Source organism: Epinephelus moara, chromosome 24 (assembly GCF_006386435.1).
Source record: "Epinephelus moara isolate mb chromosome 24, YSFRI_EMoa_1.0, whole genome shotgun sequence".
In the NCBI taxonomy this organism is placed as follows: domain Eukaryota; kingdom Metazoa; phylum Chordata; class Actinopteri; order Perciformes; family Serranidae; genus Epinephelus; species Epinephelus moara.
Window position 1 is genome coordinate 35,002,678 of NC_065529.1, and position 23,008 is coordinate 35,025,685.

General features: G+C 41.7%; 1 protein-coding gene across 1 annotated transcript; it reads left to right on the forward strand.

Moving 5' to 3' along the window:
• Positions 1–9,016: 9,016 nt before the first annotated feature.
• Positions 9,017–23,008, forward strand: LOC126385496 (protein Wnt-2b-A-like). Its single transcript, XM_050037236.1, has 5 exons — positions 9,017–9,591; positions 13,458–13,678; positions 14,514–14,791; positions 16,931–17,195; positions 21,390–23,008. Exons 1-5 carry the CDS (start codon positions 9,413–9,415, stop codon positions 21,617–21,619), a joined length of 1,173 nt encoding a protein of 390 aa, XP_049893193.1. The 5' UTR covers positions 9,017–9,412; the 3' UTR covers positions 21,620–23,008.

Below are 23,008 nucleotides of genomic sequence, written 5' to 3' on the forward strand. Positions count from 1 at the left end.
GTCCTGGTCTTATACTTGAGGAATCCCTAGACAGCTGAACAGAAGACCTTAGCAACCAAAGCAAGGTGAAAAAAAAAATCTTAAAGGTACCTCTGACTCACTCTGAAATACTAAAACATCCCAAGAAGTGTTCTGTGACCAGGAGAGCACTTCATGGATTCATCTGTGATGCATTTTAGTTTGTAAACTTTTTATAATTATACTGCTTAATCTTTCATTTTTGTTTCTTTTCATGTGTGATTATTATGTCATGATGTACGTGTGACTATCGTTAAGACTCTCTGGTGACAGTGTCAGAGAGGAGGCTGCTGTCTAACATACGTGTCATCTTGGACAATGCCTCCCGCCCACTCCACCATGTGCTGCTCAAACACAGGAGCACATTCAGTGACAGACTCCTTCCCCCAGGATGCACCACAGAGCGCCACAGGAAGTCATTCCTGCCTGTGGCCAGAAATCTGTACAACTCCTCCCTCAGAGTGTCAGCCGCTTTGAGTCACAGGCATCTGGATTTCATTCACCCTCTGCATTTATAATTCATAATTAATAATAATCAATAAAATATTTCTGATTCTGATTCTGAACAGAGGAGGCATCTCCATAAGTCATTTTGACTTCTAACCTCTGTCTTTTCTATATACGTGCAAATAAATAAATAAAACTAAAATCCTGCAGTACAGATATAGTGTTTTTATTGTACTGCCAACTAATGTCCTCTAGAGGTCAGTATTTGATAAGTAGCTTCCAGCAGGCTGAGAAATACAAATATACCTGAATTATTTCTCCTCAGATATTTTATATCTACAACTGTGTCTCATACAATAAACAGGTTGCATATAATAATTTTTAAAAATATTTTTAAATGGTAACAACAGTTATTAAAATTGCTAAAATACATTTCAGTATTGCTCAAAATATATTGAGTTAGTTGTATTGGTGGCTTTATTCTACCATCTTCTGGAGGCAAAGGTTCAGTAACACTCGTGTGTATGAGGTCTTTGACTTGATTTGAATGCTGAGAAGAAGAATTTCAACTTTTGCTCCCATTGGGTTGCGAAGATAAGTTATGAAACCCTTAAGTGGACTGAGCTGTTTGTTATTTTGCGCCCTGTGTTGCTTCAGCTGTAAACAATGCTCTGGTGGTATGTTGTTTAAGTGATGCAACTTATGAGAGACACTGGGTGGTGGCGATGAGTTTGGAAATACAGAAAGACGCTTTTACTTGACAATTATCTTCTGTGTTCTGTAAGGTCACAGTATATATAGTGTCTCCGTCTGCCTCACACACACACACACACACACACACACGCAGATGCTCTCAGTGGCCTGACATCATAACCAGCAGATATATACAGAGCACATGCTGACTGGGCTTTCCGTCACTTTAAATCCCCCTCTGGGTTGTTGGGGAAGGGTTGGCTGGTTAACGGGACGGGGTCACCTCTTCTCTGCTCAGCTCACCTAATTAACATTCCAGTGTAGGACAGCAGGGCCGCATCCCAAATCCAGCACAGGCACGCCTGCTCCTCCAGCAAAGCCCCATCTTTCTCAGCCTCCATAAACACAGGCTCAGGTTGATGAGCTGTGAGGGGCCACGTCCCCACTGCTGTCACTGCCAGCATGGCCGCTCTTCTCTGCTGTCGTCCTCTGCTCAGAGACAGTCCGCGGCGTTGAGCAGAAGACATAATAGTCTGTGTTTTAGAACCTTGTGTGATTGTTGTGAGAAGCTCTGATAGTGAGTGACAGCTTGTGCAGCACATAATCTGGTTTTCGGTTTCTTTTTTGGCTTTCTCTGAGTACAACTTATGCCTCTTGGACACCGTACACATCTGCGTCGACCGTAAAATTTCACATTAATATTCAAACACTGACTTAATATTCAGAGTCGGACTTCAGGCTTAGGGCTGCATGACTTGGATAAAAAATGATGCCTTTTTGAAAACTTTTACTCAAGCTATGGGTCATGACCTAAAATGCATCTTGGCTCTACTTCTGTTAGGATTCCACATGACAAGAGGGGTAATAATTAACTTTTTTTTCCAAGGAATAAATCACTGAGCAGTGGATTACATTTCTTTTTAAGTGCCCAACCTCAGAAAGTTGGCGAATCCTGTTTTTTTCCTGGAGTGGACTTTGAAAACTTGATGTTGTTGCAGTTTGTTCTGATGTAGATTTGTTGGATCGTTCCTCCGTAAGGTCGTGCGGGACACGCTTGTGATAAAGCACCATATATATAAATAAATGAACTTGAACTTGAACTTGAACTTGAAAAGGATTGCTGCAGCCGGCCGCCACATGTCTGTCCCTCCTGGGCGGATCTGGTAAGTGCTGTACTTTATGACTGGTGCACAAAAGCAGACATACAATAAGACACATGGTGTCACGGCTGCAGTGTCATGTTGTGTGAATGAGATGAAAAACGGAGGTCAAGGAGGGAGCGCGTTCGCTGTCATGAGTTAAACCGCAAATTTACGACCTTCTCGTTTCAGACCTGTTGCACAAAAGCCACCGTCCGTCAGAGCCATTCATTCTCTCGTCTCTACCAGTGACGACTGCTGTTGCTGCAGTGTTCACACAACAATGCCATAACCACCGTCATCTGAGCGCTCATCTCTGCTCTGGCATGCAGTTGGTCCAATCTTTTTCTTATCCTCTCGCTCTCTTTTTCTTTTCTCCGTCTCGTCCCCTCTTCTCCATCCAAAATTAGCCCAAGCCATGAGATGGGCCTAGAATAGGAGCGCGGGCCCCCTCACTGAGCCTCTTGAAGACCACAGCTGGAGCTGGCTCAAAGCGAGACAGAAGGAGAGGGAGGGCCGGATGACGAGTGTTATCGCCACCATCACCTGCTCCCTGTAAAGCAATTTGTTATAGAGTTGTCACTGTAAAATCCGTAGCTTGTCCCGCGGTAAAGAAAGACAGGGTCACATGTAATGAGGATCCCAGTGTCGCTCCAAATCCAGAAATGACATAACTGAAGGACAAACAGCTGGGCTATGTGTGTGTTTGTCTATGTGCGTGATTTAGAGATGAGAGGAGAATGTCGACTGGTTACAGGAAAGATACAAGCTTCAAGCCTGCAAACCTTCATCTACACAAAGTACACATATCATATGTATTTATTTGTTGTTTGGGAAAGAAACACAAGAAAAATCACAATTTCCTTATAAGAAAAAGTGCAATTTGGAAAATCCTCGAGATGACAGTTTGCATTCACAAGCACACTATTACATTATTCGCTGTCCACGCCGAGGTATTTTTAGCCAGCCACATTGTTACTGACCTTTACATAGGTCTCTAACTAACACCCCTGGATTTGCACTGATTAAAATGACCTCACACTCTCTCACACACATACCGACTGCACATAGCGGCTCGCCAGCGTCTCTCTCTCTACCTGCTGGACACACACACACGGGGCCGCCACCGAGTGACTCACTGAAGTCGCAGGGATACGAGCCAGAAGTGTCCTTGAGGCGGGTCATATGTTTCCACATTGGCTCGATGAGACGAAACTGTTTCTGGATCGGGACTGTTGATATGAGCTGAACTACAAACATGCACTCCGCTGGCATTACAGGGGAGCTTCAAGTGCTTGGAGCTGGGACGAAGATATTTACTCTCCCACCCTGAGCTGTATGGCATGAAGGCAACTTTTTAGAGCTTATTAATCATTTTCAGAAAAGGACTATATCGGGCCTCGCACCAAAGTTGGAGAAACAAGGCGTTAAAGCACACCGCCGTGTCAAACATCAACCACCGTGCAAATGTAAGAGGCTAAATCTGCTGTGTGTGGCGTTGGTTTTGGACACAAAATAATTACATGGCCAAAGTACTTTCTCCACCCTTTCCCGCCCTCAACGGCAACTTGAGAAATTTTCAATTACATATGCAGGGCTCAACAAGGATTGCCCTGGGCAAGCAAAATGCCATCTCGGGCTAGTGAATCTAGCCACTAAAACACCACGTTTTTTTCTGGAGCTGATGATGGAAGTAGCTAAGCATCGAGCCATCTTGCTTTCTTGTCATCTCCTTTGAGATTTGCTCATGTGCAGTGACAATCAAGCACTCTAGAGAAAATGGCAGCAGGTAAAGGCAAAGTTTATGAGCTGAAGCACAAGCGAGCATTCAAATTTTCCTGGAAAATTGATTGCCGTTAGAGGCAACACATTCTCACTCCAACCTCGTCACATATTGCCGTTTGTTTAAGGACTTTCCACATCCAGATACAGCGTGCAAGGTACCCTGGGTGTGTTGGTTGTTGACATTCTGGGACGTTGTGTCAAGTTCTGCCTGTTACATGCATTGTCTTCTTTCAAAATACACTTCTGTTTTCACAGGAATTTTTTTTCGTTTACACACAGTCTCTTTCAAAATAAGCACACCACATCAATACAACATTACAATTTTTTTTCCAACAATAAAGCACAGGGTTTGGCTTTATAATCTAACACCACTCTCTTGGGATCCACCACACTTCCATCCCACCCCACTGGGATTTTTGCCACCTTAAAGGCGCTTGCACATGATTGCCGATTTGCCGACGCCGTAGCACACGCACTGACGGCTGTCGGAAAGCGCTGCCGGCGGGGGAAGCATTGTCTTTTAAAATCATAGACTATGGGGTTGCTGGACACGGTTAATATGAGTCTCTCCTCCATCTTGCAGTTGGATCTTTAAATTTTTCCGGGCCCCGTCTCTGTCCCCGCCCCCCGCCTGCGTTCTACTGTAAAATCATTGGCTCTACACGGACAGGTCAGCGTCAAACGGGGTCGAAGTTCAACAAAATTGAGCTTTTCGCGTTGTGTCAAAACACCGGTGAAGCCCACAATGCAATGCCAAAGTCGAAAAGTACCCCAACGTCAGCGTTAATGCCAGCTTCCATAGGAAAACAATGGCACAGCGGGCATCAAGAGATTTTTAACGCTGGTCATGTGCAAGCGCCTTAACTTTCATTTGTCCCACCACATTCCTTCTGACACCACCGTGTGCTTTTAAACTAAAACGGCGACTGTCCGCATATCATGTCGACGTTAAGGGGCGGCTTTTTTCGTCGGGTTGTTAGAGGATGTGGGCGAAACTCCAACAATGTATTTGCAGTTTGCCATAAGTTTGAGAGCAAGGTGAATAAAACAGTTCAATTTTTCATGACATTACCCTCATGTTAATCTTTGTTGTTATTTGATAACCACTAATAAATAAAACAACTTGTAAAGGGGCGAGAAACAATGGGCTTCAGGCGAGTAAATTTCTGATCCATTACCCCAACCAGGCAAGTGAACACATTAACGTTGAACCCTGATATGTATTCAGTATCACAGATATGCTTTGTGTAAAATATTTGCTTCTACTGTATCTTCCAGTCCAATGTGATTCTCAGCTTTGACTTAGATTCTTTCAGTGTCTGGGTTGTTGGTGCCTCAGTCCAGACATCCTGGATCTGGATTTTCCCTTTTCAAGACACTCCACCTCGTCTTGTCTCTTCGCCCTCTGTGTGAATGGTATCCTTGAGTTTTGCTTCTTGTGTGTATTTGTCCTCTGTCTTGGTGGTAGAGACCAACCGTGGTACCGTAAAGTTGCTTAATGTCTTCCCAGATACATGTTTCACTTGTTAGCAGTCTACTTTACCCAGTATTGTCATCCTGTAAATTCATTGTGTAACATCACTCTTATTATTTCTTATTATTTTCTGTGTGCATGCAAAATCTATTGCTGTCCGTCCTGATGGATGAATCTCTCTGTTTTGTTTTCCCCGTTAAAGGTTGTTTTTGTTTTGGCAGTTTTTTTTCTCCAAAGGATTTTCTAAGGATAGGTGATGTCGTATGTTGTTCAGATTGTAAAACCCTCTGAGGCTAATTTATTTTAACTGATGAAACCTCCGGGCAGCTTTTCAGGAAACAAGTGTAGATTTTGGACTGAAATCTGCGCATATTTACAGTTGTGAAAGAGCCTTAAAATGGGTTTCCTGAACCAGTTAAAATCTCAGACATCACTGGTTACGAGGCTTCCATGCAACAGCAAAGATGTTTTATGTGTTTAATTCTGCAGGAGCATTAAATTGAGACTGATCACACTGGAGCAGCAGGCATATGAAACAATGTCTAAAATGCCCCCTGGGAAGGATTAGCTATCTCTATGGAGACACCAAGTCCCTGTTTAATGATGTGTCAAAGCATGAAAGCCTGACCGCTCATAGCTGAAGGTTACCAAGCAAAACTTTCTCCTCGAAACTGATGACACAAACAGACACTGGGAATGACGTACCTATTTTTTCTTCATTGGAAACACCAATGTTTTGTCTTGTGTTTTCATTCGTATCAATACTATTAATAATCTCTGTGAATAAATGATCTATTTAGCGTGGTTGCCATGGGAGGCATTTGGTTCCTTCCACATAATGAAGTCCCCCTCAACTCAAAAATGAGTTTTCCTTATGTTTATGTCCCCTAAAATGTCTGAGTTTGACTATACAGACTTGTATCTGTGCAAAGTTTGATACCAGAGAGGTGTTTTCATATTCCTATAAAGGGGGCGATGTCTGTGCACTTCCGTAAAATCTAAGATTCAAACGTACGCTAGGCGAGCTAGATTAGGTACGTCACCAATATGAAAGCCAAGTGCTGTCTAATACAGGAAAAACAGAAAACCCTGAAACCTCAAGCACAAAGCGGACTTGTCAGTACAGAGAGAAGAGTTAGCATTGGCACAGTAAAGGTTATGATGGGAAACATCGTAGTGTGCAGTTTTTGGTTGTGAACCGGACCCTGGAGCTTCTGTCCACTATCCACCAAAAACCTAGCCTGGAAATCCAGACTCAAATCTAGAAAGATGTTGAGTCTGGCCCTCACCGATGCACCCTTCCTACCCAAGGGGCGGCACTAACTGAGGCATTTCAAATGCCACCGCACGCAATTGGATAGCACGATGGCCAATCAGAGCAAAAAACAAGTTGACGTATTCATTGCAGTAAGCCCCATTTGTTTGCCAAACAGTGGGGCTAAATGATATACTATGCTTTTGTCGTATCCCGTCGGCAAACGGCAAAAACGTCCTTCCTGGAAGCAAAGGCTTCTAGGGCAGTCTTCTGTTCCTCTCTCAAGGAAAAAGATAAGTGTAGTTGGCTTAGCGTTTCTTCCAAAGCTAAATTGAATGGATGCGGTCCTTCGGCAGCTGCCATCTTGGCTGTTTACTTTTCGACTCCTGTGGCACAGCGCTGTCCTCACCATGTTACGCCCGCCCAACGCCAATTCAGCGGGCTCTGCTTGTCGGGGCCAGATTCCTGTGCAGTGCAAATTCAACTTTGCTAGGGGCGGGGCATCTGGATTTCCACGTTACCAAAAACCCTTTATAGCAGATATATTTCACAACCATTAATGCTTTGTCAACCACAGTCAGTTAGCCTACAAGCTAACAAACAACACAAGCAAATAAATGGCAAATGGAGTGCACTTGTATAGCACCTTTCTAGTCATCTGAACACTCAACGTACTTTTACACTACATGTCACATTCACACACACACAAAGGATACTTCAACATGCGGACCGAAGGACCTGAGTATCGAACCGCCATCCACTAATCTTCCAATGAGTGGAAGACCTGCCGTACTTCTGAGCCACAAGATGTTAACTCCACATAGCATTCTGATACGTCTGCTAATTGCCAATTTTGGTGCACAACAGACTCCTCATCTGAGTCTAGGTCTGACTGGGTCTGGAATAAGTTTGGCTGAAACTCTCTGATGTTTCCTCTAATGCTAACCCCGGTCATTTTGATGCACACTGCTCTTTCATCCGTCAACTGGTCACCAGTTTAGCCCTTGTAGGCTAGTGCTGTGCCCGCGCTGAAGACGCTGGAAAGCGAAATCTACTGCATCTACTGCAGATCCAGAATTTCTCTATAGATTGCTCCATGGGATGATGTTTTTTTGAAGTAGGCATTGCCCTGGTTCCCTCTTTAAAAAAGCCTATGGGATTTTCCCATTGGATTTTGGATCATTGCTGAAAATAAGCTCTGCGGCAAACATTTATGGTATTTACATGTTTTGTTCTTCAATAATCTTCACACATGAACACCACTTTCATGATTTCTGAAGCCTAAATGCAATCACTTGAAGTAAAAAGCTAACATTAGAACTACACCATGGTCGCATCACCTAACATCACCCCAATAACAGCTCGACGTGATGACGTTCTGTAGTCTTATCTAGCCACGTCTTGTTAGCAACCACCTTTTTTAAGACACACAGAAGCTTCAAAATTAATGAGTCAGGTATTTTTTGACGTATTTTATGTTGTAGAACAAAACGTGAAAGTCTCTTAAGCTTGTGTTAACCAGAGACCTCATTTCAGGCGTCGAATTAAAAAAACCCTTGATTTGGAGACGAGGGAACCGTGAGTGGTAAAATGTTAACAAATTTCCGGGTTTTAGAATACATTCCTGGGGATGAAAGAGCAGATGTGCTTACAGACCCTTTTTTAGAGGTTTTATTTTACTTTCTTTCTGGACTTTTTATGCAGGAAAACCGTGTTAAATGAAATATCAATCATAGCCGAGTGTTTTTACAAACTTTAAAACGTGTCTGGAGGGGGACTTTAAGTCTGTTATAACAGTCCTTAATGGTTCTGAACTCAAGGATATTTTTGGGGAATTAAACTGAAAGTGCTGAAGCATAACACAGGGAAAAAGCCCCAAGGGAAATATTACACAACTTTATTATATACACAATGACATGAAGGGTGAGTGCAGGCACATTATAGGAATATCACTGTGTGGTATTGTTTGTTCTGAAGTAGCAACAAGTGTTGATTTTTACCCAGCAGACATCACAGGCAGGGATTACTTTCTATCAGACTAAATATACACATCTCCTTCTCTGCTGTCTGTTGGTCTACATACCACTATCTGTAATTTTCAGACAAAGGGGTGGGGGTGGAGGGAAGGAGGGAGAGAGGGAGGGAGGGGGGTCACAGACAGCTGACGCACCGGAGCGGAGCGCTGCGCGTTTCGGTGCGCATCTTCATTCCTGGCTGCAGGAGGAAAGGTGCGCACAGTGGCTGTCCCATCCTCGGAAAAAACACTTCTTCCACTCGACTTGTATGTGATTTAATCGACTTTAATCTCAGTGTCGGATTTTGTGCGTTACAACCCGCAACTTCAGTGATATTAAAGTCGGTGCGCAACAGCGGAGAAGAGAAGGTGAATTTATTACTAACACAAGACAACGAAGGACTTATTCTGCTCACGCCACTGAAGATCATGGATGCACATGGATACTCTGCATGGCATCATTAAATGTTAACCGGTGGAGTTTAAGCGCACTTCTCCTCCTTGTGAAGTTCTTGTAGTTCTCCGATGATGGACGGCAGACACCCGTCCAGGACTGTCACACCTGCCTCTGCAGCTTTTGCCAACACATGAGAAGGAGAAACATGTTTTGTCTGATGAAATCTCGGAGCTTATCAGACAGCAGCAGGGCTATGGGGATCAGACATGGGACAAAAGTCCAGCATCACTCCAAACCCATCTCTAAAATATACTTCTTTTTTATTCTGCTCCTGCTTATTTTTACACCCAGAGTGGATTCATCGTGGTGGTGAGTCACATCTGTAAAGTGCATTGCTGATATTTGAATGTTTAAATTTACAGTCATGACAAAAACAGTGCAAAAAGAAGTTTTGATGCAAACATGACTAAAAAAAACCCCTGAATTTTACCCTTAAGTTTACCATTTACTCATTTTTCCTCTGTCAGGTGTAAAGCTGGAAAATTCTCTCATGATAAAGGCAAACAAAGTAAATGTCTTCTGCTTATCTGACCAACATGATCTAAAACTTTCATCTTGCCAGAGGCATTCTGCTGCTTTTTTGCCAACAACCCCACAAAAAATAAACTCATAACGTGTCTAGTCAAATAAAAGATGACCATGGAGCACATTTATTTCACCTCTGCGTGGGAATTTTTGTGCTATTTTCTCTAAAAACATCAATGCAAAATGAGATGTTCAGCGCAGCTATGTGTGTCATGTGTTTATGAAGATTAATGGTGTTGGGAGGAATCTCCCCTATCCATCCATCTTGCCCAGAGCGAGTGGCAGGTGCAGGCGCTGGTGCATGAATAAATGCCCCTTGATGATTTCTCTTGAGGTTTTAAATGCTCAGAGGAGAGAAAAAAAAACATGGAAGGGTGTAAGCACCCCCCTCTCTTATCCCACCCACATGAAATAGTTGTTCCTATGTGTCAGGTCACACTTTGAGAAATTGTATTTGATGTGCACTTTATATTTAACCAGCCACACTGAAGCAGTTTCGCTCTTCATCGTTGATTGCACTGCACCACATCACAATTAGCCTCTGTTTTACACATGGATTTAGATTTAAACATGCACCCTGTGTAAATAGTGTTATGAATTGTAATTTCCCAAGAGAGCCAAAAGCATATGTTATCCTATTTTCCGTTGAGCAATTCCTTTGCTGTCTTATGCAAATACGTTATGAATTAACACTGTGATTAAAACGCTAAGACATTCCAGAGAAACAGAGAGACACAGAGCAGGAGACGTTTGGAAGCTTTGTGTCCACATGATTAATACTTATTCAATCCTGGTTTGTGTTGTTAGGGCCTATTTTTAACCGTTGCGATAATTCAGATGAGCACTGTGTGTCTTGCTTGCACAGGGACCCCCTACCCCTCTCTCTCTTTCTATGTGTGTGTCCTCTTGGAGACATTCAGGGGTCTTTTGGCACAGCCGGTGTGTACGACACACAATAAACACAAGTAGTGCTTCTGCTCTGCTTTACTGCTCAGGCAGATAGTCGCAGCTAGAACGGGACTGGGACACCCATAACGGGAGTGGAAACTGCCTGCTACGTCCGTTTCTGTCTCGGTGGCCAGGCGACACAAATGTGGCTGCGATTAGGGACTATAATGATATCCGGATGGAGAGTGGAGCGTGCAGGCTTAGAGAGGGAGGGTGGGAGGAGAAAAGGGGGGGAGGTGAGGGGACTGCGTCTGCATATGGTCGATCTGCGAGGCTGGGAGGGTAAGGCCTGAGCGGTCACTTGCACTGTAGATGACTGTCCTCATGTCCTGTTGATAAGAGGCCCCCCCAGTGTCACAATGCCACCAGCATGTGATCCACCCTTTTAAGAGTTGCTACAAAGTGAGGGATTATGTGTGAATAGAGCAGGAAGCAAAGGCCTGTCACAGGGAGAGAGGTGCTTTTCACTGAATGTGAGGAATTTAATAATCGCTTCAACATCCTGAATATCTGAGACTCAAGTAGACAAGGGGTATGGACGGTATGAAAAATAGGCGCACTTGTTGGAATCAAATCAATGATGTAGACTTGCAGGAAAAGATCCACATTTTGGCTTTCTTACTGTCAGCTGAGAAGACTCATACCATTCTCTTGTCTGGGGTTGGATATCAGTACTCAATACTTTTAAGGTATTGACCAAAATAACCCAGTACCAAGTACTATTGAGACTTCTCCAGTAAGACGATACCTGCATTTGATCTTTTTGTATCAAGATCTAGAAAAACCAGACAGCTTCTATGGTTTTTCTCGCAGCCAATAACCACAAGTGTTCTACGATTTAATGCGACATGCAGTAGGCCCTCGATCGCAGCAGATACAACCAATACAGTATACAGTAATATGTTGTGGTGAGGTGAAGCGCAGTTTATTTACGGAGTTGGCAGTTCAGCGTGCCGAGATGCGACCAACACGTTCAAAAGTATGGTATTATTTTACAGAACTGAATGCTTCCACTCAAATGATGGGTATCAAATGATTTAGCAAAAAAGGTATCAAATTCGGAATTTTTAAATGATACCCATATGAAGCTACAAGCAGCAGCCAGCTAACATCTATCATCTCCAAAGCTCACCAACACATTGTATCTTGTTTAATTTGTACCAAAACCTAAAGGGTAAAAACAATTGCATCCACCATACATGGACAAATTAGTTTGAGTCTGTTTCTTTAGTGTACAATCACCTGAAAATAAGAATTGTCACGTTTTCGCTACCTTAGAATGAGACGTCATACCTCTTTAGGGAGCGGGTCCTCATCTACAGAGATCACCATGTTGCACTGCCATGTTTCTACAGTAGCCCTGAACAGACAAACCAAACACTGGCCCCAGATAGGGCCATTCACGTTTTCATGTCTGCCGCCATAGTTTGCAGCCCCTTCACGATGACCAGCATCGGACAAACCCTTTTTTTAACATGAAGCTGCATTATTCAGTGTTCATACCGGTATAAATCAGCAGGTCCAATTGTTTTGAAGAGGAAAAGACCTCTGTGGATAATTTGGCTCCGGATCAAAGCCTCCTGAATATCCAAATCAGAAATAAGGTGAGCACACATTAACAGGTACTGGGCAAGCAGGCCATCTGCGACGTGCAAACAGGTATTTACATGAAAGTGCTTTAATCAGTGTCTTTACTGGTTTAAATCACCGGTTTCACTGATTTCTTTGGAGATTAAGAGACCTCTGCCAACAATTAAGCTCCCAGTAAAAACCTCCCGAACAAGGAATACTGAAGGATTTCAAAGGTTCAGCTGGTTGCAATCTGCAATCCTCACTGCTCGACGCCACTAAATCTCACTAAAACTCACACTGCTTCTCTAAACAAGCACAATATAACAATTTAATTAGTGAGCTTTAGAATGAGCATATTACCCTTGACTCTTCCTTCAAAGGGTAATCCAGTGATTGAGTATTGTGCTTCCATAAAGTTGTAGGACATGTGAGAGACTGGTTCAAAAATTACAGCAAAATCGAAGCAGCAGAGACCGAGATATCCCAATCTTTTGTCCGTAGTAGTCATCAGATTTTAAAAATGCTGGATCCTTCAATACCCAAACACCACCTCTTTCAAACTCCACCGCAGAAGTTTGTGACACAGACCTTGTTATAAATTCATACTCTCAACTGCTTCATTCCCGTCATATCGTTTAGACTGTAATTATCAGCAGAAAAAACAGTCACGTCATCCTCCCACTTGTAACTGCGAAGTGGAGATGTTGGGAATTTCCCACATGGTGAAAAGAACTAAGGGTCAACAAACCAGCGGCAAAATGGCTTCAAAGCCTTCATCATCATATTTTTACTGACACAATTAATTTTGTTCACAATGAGGCACACAGTGTGTTTGAATCTGAATTTACTTGGTAATGAACCACGACAAATACACAGCAATAGTAGCTAATTTAGGCCATTTATTGGTGTGAATTATAAGTTAGCAGCAGGAGTAACCATCTTGCAATAATGCGTGAACATTCTGCCGACACTGGGTGAGTGCCACATGAGCTGAGATAACCTGTATGACATCATCATGGGTTATTTTCTCAGACTTTACACACTCAGACTGAGATGTGATCCCACGATGATTAACTGTGTAAAATTGGTGGAGTGCCCCTTTAACTTAATGATCAATACTGTGTCCGCAGGTACATCGGAGCGCTGGGTGCTCGGGTGATCTGCGACAACATTCCCGGCCTGGTGAACAAGCAGCGGCAGCTGTGCCAGCGGCACCCGGACCTGATGCAGTCCATCGGCGAGGGAGCCAAAGAGTGGATCAAAGAGTGCCAGCACCAGTTCAGACACCACCGCTGGAACTGCAGCACGCTGGACCGGGACCACACTGTGTTTGGCCGGGTGATGCTGCGAAGTGAGTCTGCACACGTGTGACTGAGATTTCCATCTGTGTGGCTCTTTGTATGTGCGTGACAGTGGTTGTTTATGTCAGTGACACTTGAGTTAATCATCCTCGTAAATGTCTCCGCTGTTACCAGATAAGCAGAGAATTAATAGGTGTCTCATTAAATCAACTCTGCCCTGGAATACAAACAGAAAGAGAAAGTGTTGTGGGGTTGTTTTACCTTCTCTGGAATGAGGGAAGATTGGGAAAGTGGATGTTCTCCGAAAACAAGTAGCAGATCGAGAGATCCACACTGGTGATGTATAAACAGTAATAGGAGATGTAAATATTTGGGTAGATGTTTCTGGCAGCCAGACAAAGCTTTACTCCCTGACATATCGCCTGTGTTCTGCTTCATTGCGTGAGCAGGAATGAGAACAGGAGGTGGGTGGGAAAGCCAGACCAAATAACCCCCAAAATCTCCTCTTGTCTGAAATGAAAACACAGCCCAGTGACTGAGAAAGCTGCCATCTGTGCAAATTAAAAGGTGAAAGGAGAGTCGGCTGGACTGTGATGTTATAGCTGACATGCTGCTACCTCTGTCTGGACCATCCACCATAAATGGACTGATTTCTGTGCTCCTGCTGTCTGGAATATAATGGAGAAAGGCTGCTTTACTGAGCAGTAACACAGTGAACTCGGGCATTAAAAGAACAGCTTATCAAAGACAGCAACAAAACCAGCTGTGGCGTGGTTTACGACAACATTTACAAGACCTTTAAATGAAAAATATTTTTCCACTGAAAAATAATACATCATTCTTTAAAGAATTTAACTGAAATGTCTCTCTTTTCTTTGCACTCAGGTAGCCGTGAGGCAGCGTTCGTCTACGCCATCTCTTCAGCAGGAGTGGTGTATGCCATTACCAGGGCCTGCAGTCAGGGGGAGCTAAAGATCTGCAACTGCGACGGCCAAAAGCGAGGGCGAGCGAGTGACGACAGGGGCAGTTTCGACTGGGGTGGATGCAGCGACAACATCAACTACGGCATAAAATTTGCCAAGGCCTTTGTGGATGCTCGAGAGAGGATGGTTAAAGACGCTCGTGCTCTGATGAACCTGCACAACAACCGGTGTGGTCGGATGGTGAGCAGCAGCTTTATTCGGAGTTCGGCAGATGGAGTTACAGTATCTAACTGCAGTATATACAGGATGTATAGAAGGAGTTACAGCTCTTTGTACCCATGATAGGTGGTTAAAGGCCCTGGAAGAAGCAAGAGGTTGACCATGAGTTTTGTATCAATGTGATAAAACAGCATTTATTTGTTTGTTTGTTTTTTATTTTACTGGGCTAGGCAAAAATACCATTCCCGACAGGTTATTCATCTATATCTCAAGTAGGGCTGTAACTAACAATCATTTATATAAACAATTAATCTACCCATTATTTTATGTATTCAACCCCAGAAAACAATGAAGAATACAATTTCTCGCAATATATTTAAATGTCTTGCTCTGTCCGACTAAGTGCACCTGATTGGGATGTCATCTGTCCATTAAATGGACATCATCTGTGGTTTTAAGCCACATAGATATGGCACAGTAGGGGCCTGCTACACCAACTAGTGGGTTGAGAAGGCCGTTATCAGCACATTCAGTGGCCATTACCAGTTCCTTAGGTTTCACTTTCACTTTCCTTAGTTTTAGGCACCAAAACTACAAGTTAAGGTCTAGAAAAGATCGTGGTTGGGTGTATGGTTTCACATGGGACTCAAACCCCAGTTTCCTGGGTGAAAGCCTTATCAAGCTGAAAGGTTCATTTCTTGGCTTGATAATGGCACTCTCAACCTAATAGTAGGAATGGACGATAGTATTGGCACATCATCTATATCAGCCGATATTGGCCAACACACTTTTTCTGATTTTGCACAATGAGTGAATATTACATACTCTGAAAAGGCATTGTATTTCATGTCTTTATTTACTGGTGTGTCATCACGATAAGAGTATGCATGCATAATATGATGTTAATTCCACTGCAAAAGAGACTTAATGATCACTAAAATTAGGTAGGGGGAAAAAGTGGATATATTAATATCGGCATCGGTTATTCAATTTTCAATTTTCAAAATCTTTATTTCGAACATGAAGATAGAATAAAAAACACCAACATAGGACCGCACAAGGAAGTGCTAAGAAACAAATAAAAGTATACTGTATATTGTATTCGACAAGTCTTAACATGTTCAAAAGGGAGTAGGAGGAAGTACAAAACTTATGTAGTCCTACCCCTTGGACTCTGTATTATATTTTTCTTAACAATATAATAAAGAATAATTAATATCAAGTTTTTAAGATATCAAAAATATAGAAACCTATTCAAAACTGAGATATAAATGCTATATAGTATGAATTATAGTATAAACATGTATAAATAAATAGATACATAAAATGCTATTAACTATGTGCACCTATATACACCCATATACAGACACGTTTATATACATATATATGTATATATATATACACCCACATATAAATATTTACACACATTACTAGCTTCCATTCACACATTTATACACATTTATTTTTTATTTTTTCACCCATCCATATTCCTGCACCTAGTAAAAATAACCTCCTTATATTTCCTTTTGAACTGGATTATGTTTCGGCTTTGTTTTAGTTCCACTACCAGTCAAATGGGTTGTTCCATATTATCATATTGCAACAGTCTGAAATTTAAAAACATTCAGTTTATAATCATTTTTACATTTGAGAAGCTGGAGAACCATTAAATGTCTGGCATTTTTGCTCAAATAATAACTTATAAAATTAACCAATTATCTAAATATATGCTAATTGAATGTTGACTGACTATATCAATTAATCATGTGAGTACAATCTCAATTGAATATTCAGAAAATTTACAGTCTCACAACTTATATTAATATGAATGTCACGATGGCAGAATATTTTATCCATGTAGCCCGCCAATGATCCCATGTGTTATTCTGTTTAAGAGAAGAAGAGTAAAATATTCTTCTGGGTTTGTGTGATGACAACACTTTCGGCAACAGGCAACAAAGTGAGATCTAATATCCTAGCATAATACATTATGAATTGGTATATTTACTTTTAGGTTTAACACAGACAGGCTAGATTGTGTCCAAAAGTCTTTGGAGGAAAATAACTTCAAGTTAACTCCAGTCATTGTGATCACATCTTCATCATGCCATGGGCAACATCATAGGCTTAACACCCTGTCACCTTTGACCTCTGCTCTAGGCAGTGAAGCGCTTTATGAAGCTGGAGTGCAAGTGTCACGGGGTCAGTGGCTCCTGTTCTCTGAGGACCTGCTGGCTCGCCATGTCGGACTTCAGGCGAACTGGAGACTACCTTCGCAAGAAGTACAACACAGCCATCGAGGTGACCATGAACCAGGACGGGACGGGCTTTATGGTGGCTGACAAGGACTTCAAGGGAAGCACCAAGAACGAGTTAGTGTATGTCGAGAACTCGCCAGATTACTGTCTCACGGACCGCGCAGCAGGTGAGTTAATGAATTAATGAAGAATTAATGTCTTTTAATGGGGAAATGAGGAGCTCCTTGCAAAGAGTGAAAATTTGTGTTGATACTTTTGACACTCATAGAGTGAAATAAAGACAATGGTGGCTTTAAATCTGCATGACGATAGTGCTCTTTTTCACTGTTGAATCATGCTTATTTTCAAAGGGTCAGTGCACCCCAATCACACAAACATTCTCCTGTGCACCCCTTTTGGTATGTATCTGCCCAAATTCATTTTGTTACATGAACACGGAACAAAGACAAATATTTTTGGATTAGGAAAACCATTATATATACACTGAACAGACACTTTACAGTAGAAATGGTGGTGCTGGTGGACAAACTATGTAATGACGTCACTGTTTCTCAATTCCTTTTTGTGTTCTGCAATGTCTTGTTCCTTGAGTCTCCCACCAGAATACTGCCACCACCCCAATATATAATTGGTAATGAGCATTTGGTTTCTGGCCCTTAAAAGCAAATCTAAAAGAATGGGATCTAGGGTATCTGATACACTAAGCAACAACAGGCGTTTTTAGACCAAACCATTCTGGGGACCCCCTGAGAGGAACTGCCAACTGGGGAGCTCCCCTGAGAACTACACACCTTCAAGGTCTTTTTTTTTCCTGTTTACATTCGCACCGCCAATACGAACGCTTAAGTGACGTAAGCTAGCTAGCGGTTAGCATAGCAACTTCACTTTTGTTTTCCCCCATTGCATATATGCTTGGTAAGTCTGGACTTCACTCTCAGTCCATTTACCTGTGTTTTCTTCCATCTGTTTGTGTTGTCTAACTAACTGTTAACAGCAGCTAACAGGTTTTTAAAAATGGCGGTTGCTGGTGCTGCAATGGCTGTGCTCAACCAAGCAACGTACACTTATGTCTGAACCAATCACCATACACTTAGATCGCTCATGGTTTCTCTTGTGCAAGGAGAGTTCCTACTGTGATATAGGAGTTATTAAATTCACTCTGAATGGCATTTCTAAGAGCTACGATTGTTCCCAGTTCTTGCTGTGCGGACACAACAAAAAGGAGGGCTTTTAAAACTATGGAAAAGTTCCTCCGCTCCAAGAATGCCTTATCTGTCTTACTAACAAACAGGATGCCCCTGGTACAGACCTTGCTACGAACAGCTTTCGTTTAAAACTATTTGCATTGTGTGTGGTAGAGCGGTCCCGAGTCAGTCCCAAGGATCATATCCAGGATGATGTGAGCATATTTTAATTAACGGGTGGGTATTAGCTAAAATAACATCATTACCAGATTGGACTTTTTATTAGAAGATACCAAATATTAAAAAGGTCTTGGATTGGGATCCAGGCCAAAAAAGCTTAACTGGGAGATAACATGACATAACACATGTATGTACTGTATTTTTAATTCAGATTTTATATCAGCGAGACATTGTCAATCTACATTCTAATTAAATGACTTAAAATAAAACAGTGCAACACCAAATTTCCCATTTTAAAAAGACAACTGAGAATGTTGTTATGAGACAAGTCAAACAGGTGGTCGGTCCTGTGTCACTGTGAAAATCTAAGAGTATCAGAGACTCGTCCACTGAAGCCTTGCATTCCTTCACAGCTTAACGTTCAATGATTTGACCTTTAACATCTCCCTCAATTCCTTGTGTTTGCTTTACCTTGTTAAGCTCTGTCTCTCTGCTCCAATTCAGCATCTTAAATAGAGCTTGAAGGAGTTCACTAGCTCACTGTTAATAGGTAAGACAGCGTAGTGTGTATGAGCAGGGGACATGATTGTACCAGATTCTCTGTTAGCTTGGCTGCAGCTCAACAACTGTGGGGTAATGAAGGTGTGTACACTCAAAGCAAAGGCAGTCTTTCCTTGTTAAAAGGTGATCTTAAAAGGAGCTTATGACCCTCCTCGCCACTAATCTCCATTGTATAGGAATTCACAGCCTAAGGATACATGCAGGCTTATTTTTCAAATCCTTCCTTTGGTCAGTGTTAAACTCCACTCTCCCGAGCCTGAGGGGAATATCTCCCCTTATCCTTTTTTCTTTACTTCAGGGATGCTCTGTTATTAGACGTGGCATCTGATCTTAGGCTTAGGTTTTACACCTGAGTACATGGACACCTCCATGTTTGTCTGAGACTACTCTGTTAGCATGTCCGTAAACCAATACCCTGCCGGAGAGTGTGGGAAAAGTGATATTTCACTTTCAAAATGTTCACTGGTGCTCAGAGGGGGTCAAATGCCAACATGAGCAGTTCTACAGAATGTCATCACTGGACATTTTCCAAAATGGGATTAAGTTGAGCTAATAGGCGCCTCGGAGTAACCAACTATTAAAGACGACAGACTAGAGTGACTAGAGTTACTGTTCGTGCAATAGAAAAGGTAGAAGTGAGTTCCATTTTCCTTTAAAGCTGCACTTATTAAGACTTCTCTTATCATTGGATCGAATGTGTGTAATGTTAAAGGGGTCAATCAGATATCCAACGATACCACTACTGTACCTACCAGCAGACAGACAAAGATAGCAACTAGCCAGCAACCATTACACTACAACATACCAGCTAAAGAGCCAGGGGCCAGTTGCACAAAACACCTTAAGTTAAGATTTTCCTTAAAAATGTCCTTAATGTTTCCTTTAAATGTTCACTTAAGTATTTATGGTTTTCTCCTTGTCTCAGTCTTATACTTAAGGAATCCCTTGACGGTTGCACAAAAGACCTTAGCAACCAAAGCAAGATAAAAAAGAAAACCTTAAGGTACCTCTGACTCTATCTTAACTGCAACATGGCCGAGTTTATGGTGATAAGTGAAAAAAACGAACACATCCCGAGACAGGTGTTCTGCGACCACAAGAACTCCATGGATATGCTTTTGATTTTACACTACAGATTAGACTAAATTAATTTTTGTTGCTACTTCCTACGATAGTATTCTGTTTACTGGTATTTGGGGATTAAATTTACTTTGTAGTTTGTGCTTTGTATAATGACATTCCTCCAGAAGTATAATCTTGTCCTCCTCTGACCAATAATGTTTTCTTGTCTTCTCTTCTTCTGCCATTTTTTCACTATCTAACCATAAGCCAATTTTGTGAGATGCTAACAGGCATTACAAGCATGAGTCCAAGTAAACCAACCATCTCCATGGTAACTTTTACCGCTGTGAAATCTTTTTCAATGCACTAAATGAGTTTTTCCTTAACAAAAGAAACCTTTTAAGGGATTCTGTGCAACTGTGCAAGTCCCTCAAGTGTCATATTTTAGGAGAAAACTAAAGGTGTTTTGTGCAACCGGTCCCAGATATTTCCCTCAAGTGTTGGTGGGGACCAATGATAATATTAGACCCAGACTGATGGGAAGAAAGACTTCAAATGAATGCTAATGTTGCTCCAACTCTGTTGGATGTTTAAATAAGCAAATGTTTGCTAATTCCTTTGCTCAGTCAAGTTTATAATATGTCAATATTATGTTTACAACCTGCTCTCCTGCCCCCAAGTGGCCAAAAAAATCTATCAATGCAGCTTTGAAGAAGGAAAGTGCTTGGATAAAACTTTGAGGTGACATAGGAAACATTTTGTTTCCCTGCACGACAAGTCTGAAAACTGAGACTTTTGGCTACGTGTGGGTACAGGAATTTGATGTACTGTACATGTATGTCATTGTATGATCCAGCCTGTAACATTTTAAGGGCTTTGACCTACGATGGCATTGGTTAAATACAGTTTCAAGTTTTTGACTGGTCTCTGTCTTTCCAATAATGCTTTAAAAAAAAAATGCAAAACTTTAGATTTCAAGTCTGTCAGTAAGATGTTTATTCTATTTACCAAACCCAAAATGAGTAGATTTTCTGAGAAATCGCCACTGTACTATTTATTAAAGTGAACTATATGCTATCCTACAGAATTTGAATTTTAGTAACAACAAATATAAATTTTTTTATTCATTAAATAACAAAACTGCCCTAACACAAAGATTTTTTTCTAAAAATTAAAAATTAAACAATATCAATTATGAACATTTACTTTCAGGAGGAGCCTACCTTTCTTTCAAACTTAAAATTGTTCTATTATTTATTGTGTGCTGGTAAAGTGCAGAAAATTGCCGTGTTGAGAATTCTCTTACAAACAAACATCATGCCAGAAGAAAATCAGGATTTTCTTTCTAATGCAAATACATACATTTCTTTACAGGTTCCTTGGGCACAGCAGGCAGAGTGTGCAACAAGTCCTCCAGAGGCACAGACGGCTGCGAGGTCATGTGCTGTGGGCGGGGCTACGACACCATGCGTGTCAAACGTGTCACCAAGTGCGAGTGCAAGTTCAAGTGGTGCTGCGCTGTGGAGTGTAAAGACTGCGAGGAAGTGGTGGACGTTCACACCTGCAAGCCCCACAAGCGACCCGATTGGTTGGACATAACCTAACGAGGACACCTGACCAATCACACGTCACCACTGACTCAATAACCTGCTCGCTAATGACTGCATTTTGTTATGGGATATATAATATGGATAATACCTCTGGCTTTTGATCCCTTGACACTTCCTGAAGCAGAGACTTCACAGACCTGATGCTAAACTGGAAATTAGGCCCAGTTACTGAGGGTGTGCTGCTTTGTTCAGTTTTTTAAGACAAACTTTGAACCTTTGATACAAAATGGCTGAATATTATATTATTCTGTTGTAAATGCACCCTTGTTTAAAGCAGAGATCTGAGGTAACCTCTGTATTATATTAACATTTAGCCTGAACAGAAAGCGATGAAGAAAGAAAGATGGAGAGATCTTTTGAGATAATGTAAAGACACTGATATTGCATCATTTAAATGATAACGTCATTGTGTGGAACTGCAACAAATCATTTAAGATACAAAAGACAGTTGCTGGTAATGATCGCAACTCTAACAAACTAACAAAGTTCCTACTATAAGATCAGACAATCACACTGTGAAGCAAAAGGAACCGCAAAAAGGAGGACAAGTATGGACTGTCAATTGATGTGGCCACATACTGTACCTGCTGTAAGTTCGGCAGGTTCTCGGGAGAAAAAAGACACACTAAACAGGAGAAATGTTTCACATTTTTCATACAATATCTCGCTTGTTTGACTGTCTGCAATTGGTCTAACACATTCTGGCTATGTTGCCTTATGGAGAACTTTTATCATGTCTACCTCTGGTTCTTTGTCTTCGTTTCCTCGTTTTGTTTCAGTGCTACACTGAGAGCAAGCAATTGTCCTTAGGCTATGTTCAGACAGACAACAGCACTGCATAAAACACACACCCTAATTCAGTGAGGCTACCATATCAAAAAATGTAGTGTTACAGCTGCAACACAAGGCACTGTGTAGGCCGATCTAGACATGCAGGTACACATTCAATGTAAATTACAGATACAAAGGACGATAAAATAATTTTCAATGAGATTACTTTTCCAAAGTTGTTAAACGTAAATGTCATAATGCTACAAACTGCTATGCAGTGATTTTGTGTCTGATAAACCTTCAGACTCATGGATTTGTTATTTAAAACTGCTATCATCAGTATCATCAGTAACAACATGCCTGCACCAACGCAGCTGTTTCTGATCTGAACACTCGGTCAGTTCTTCTGCCTGCAGCCTTTGTTGTTAACCGAGATTTATCTACTTCCAGCTTGTCTTGGTCATAGTTATTTCTTATTTTACAACCACCTCTCATGCCTCTAGTAAGATTGATGCTGTTCTGTAGTTAAAGTTTGCTTTTAAAGCTCTTGTAGGTAGGTAAATTTTGTCGTCATTGGGCAACAATCCCTAATAAACCTTGAGCTTATTGTAA

Bases quoted from the DNA above. Each gene is read 5' to 3' on its own strand.
- LOC126385496 (XM_050037236.1), top strand. From the start codon at position 9,413: ATGAGAAGGAGAAACATGTTTTGTCTGATGAAATCTCGGAGCTTATCA. The intron at 13,679-14,513 runs GTGAGTCTGCAC...CTTTGCACTCAG, and splicing joins TGGCCGGGTGATGCTGCGAA to GTAGCCGTGAGGCAGCGTTC. The intron at 17,196-21,389 runs GTGAGTTAATGA...ATTTCTTTACAG, and splicing joins TCTCACGGACCGCGCAGCAG to GTTCCTTGGGCACAGCAGGC.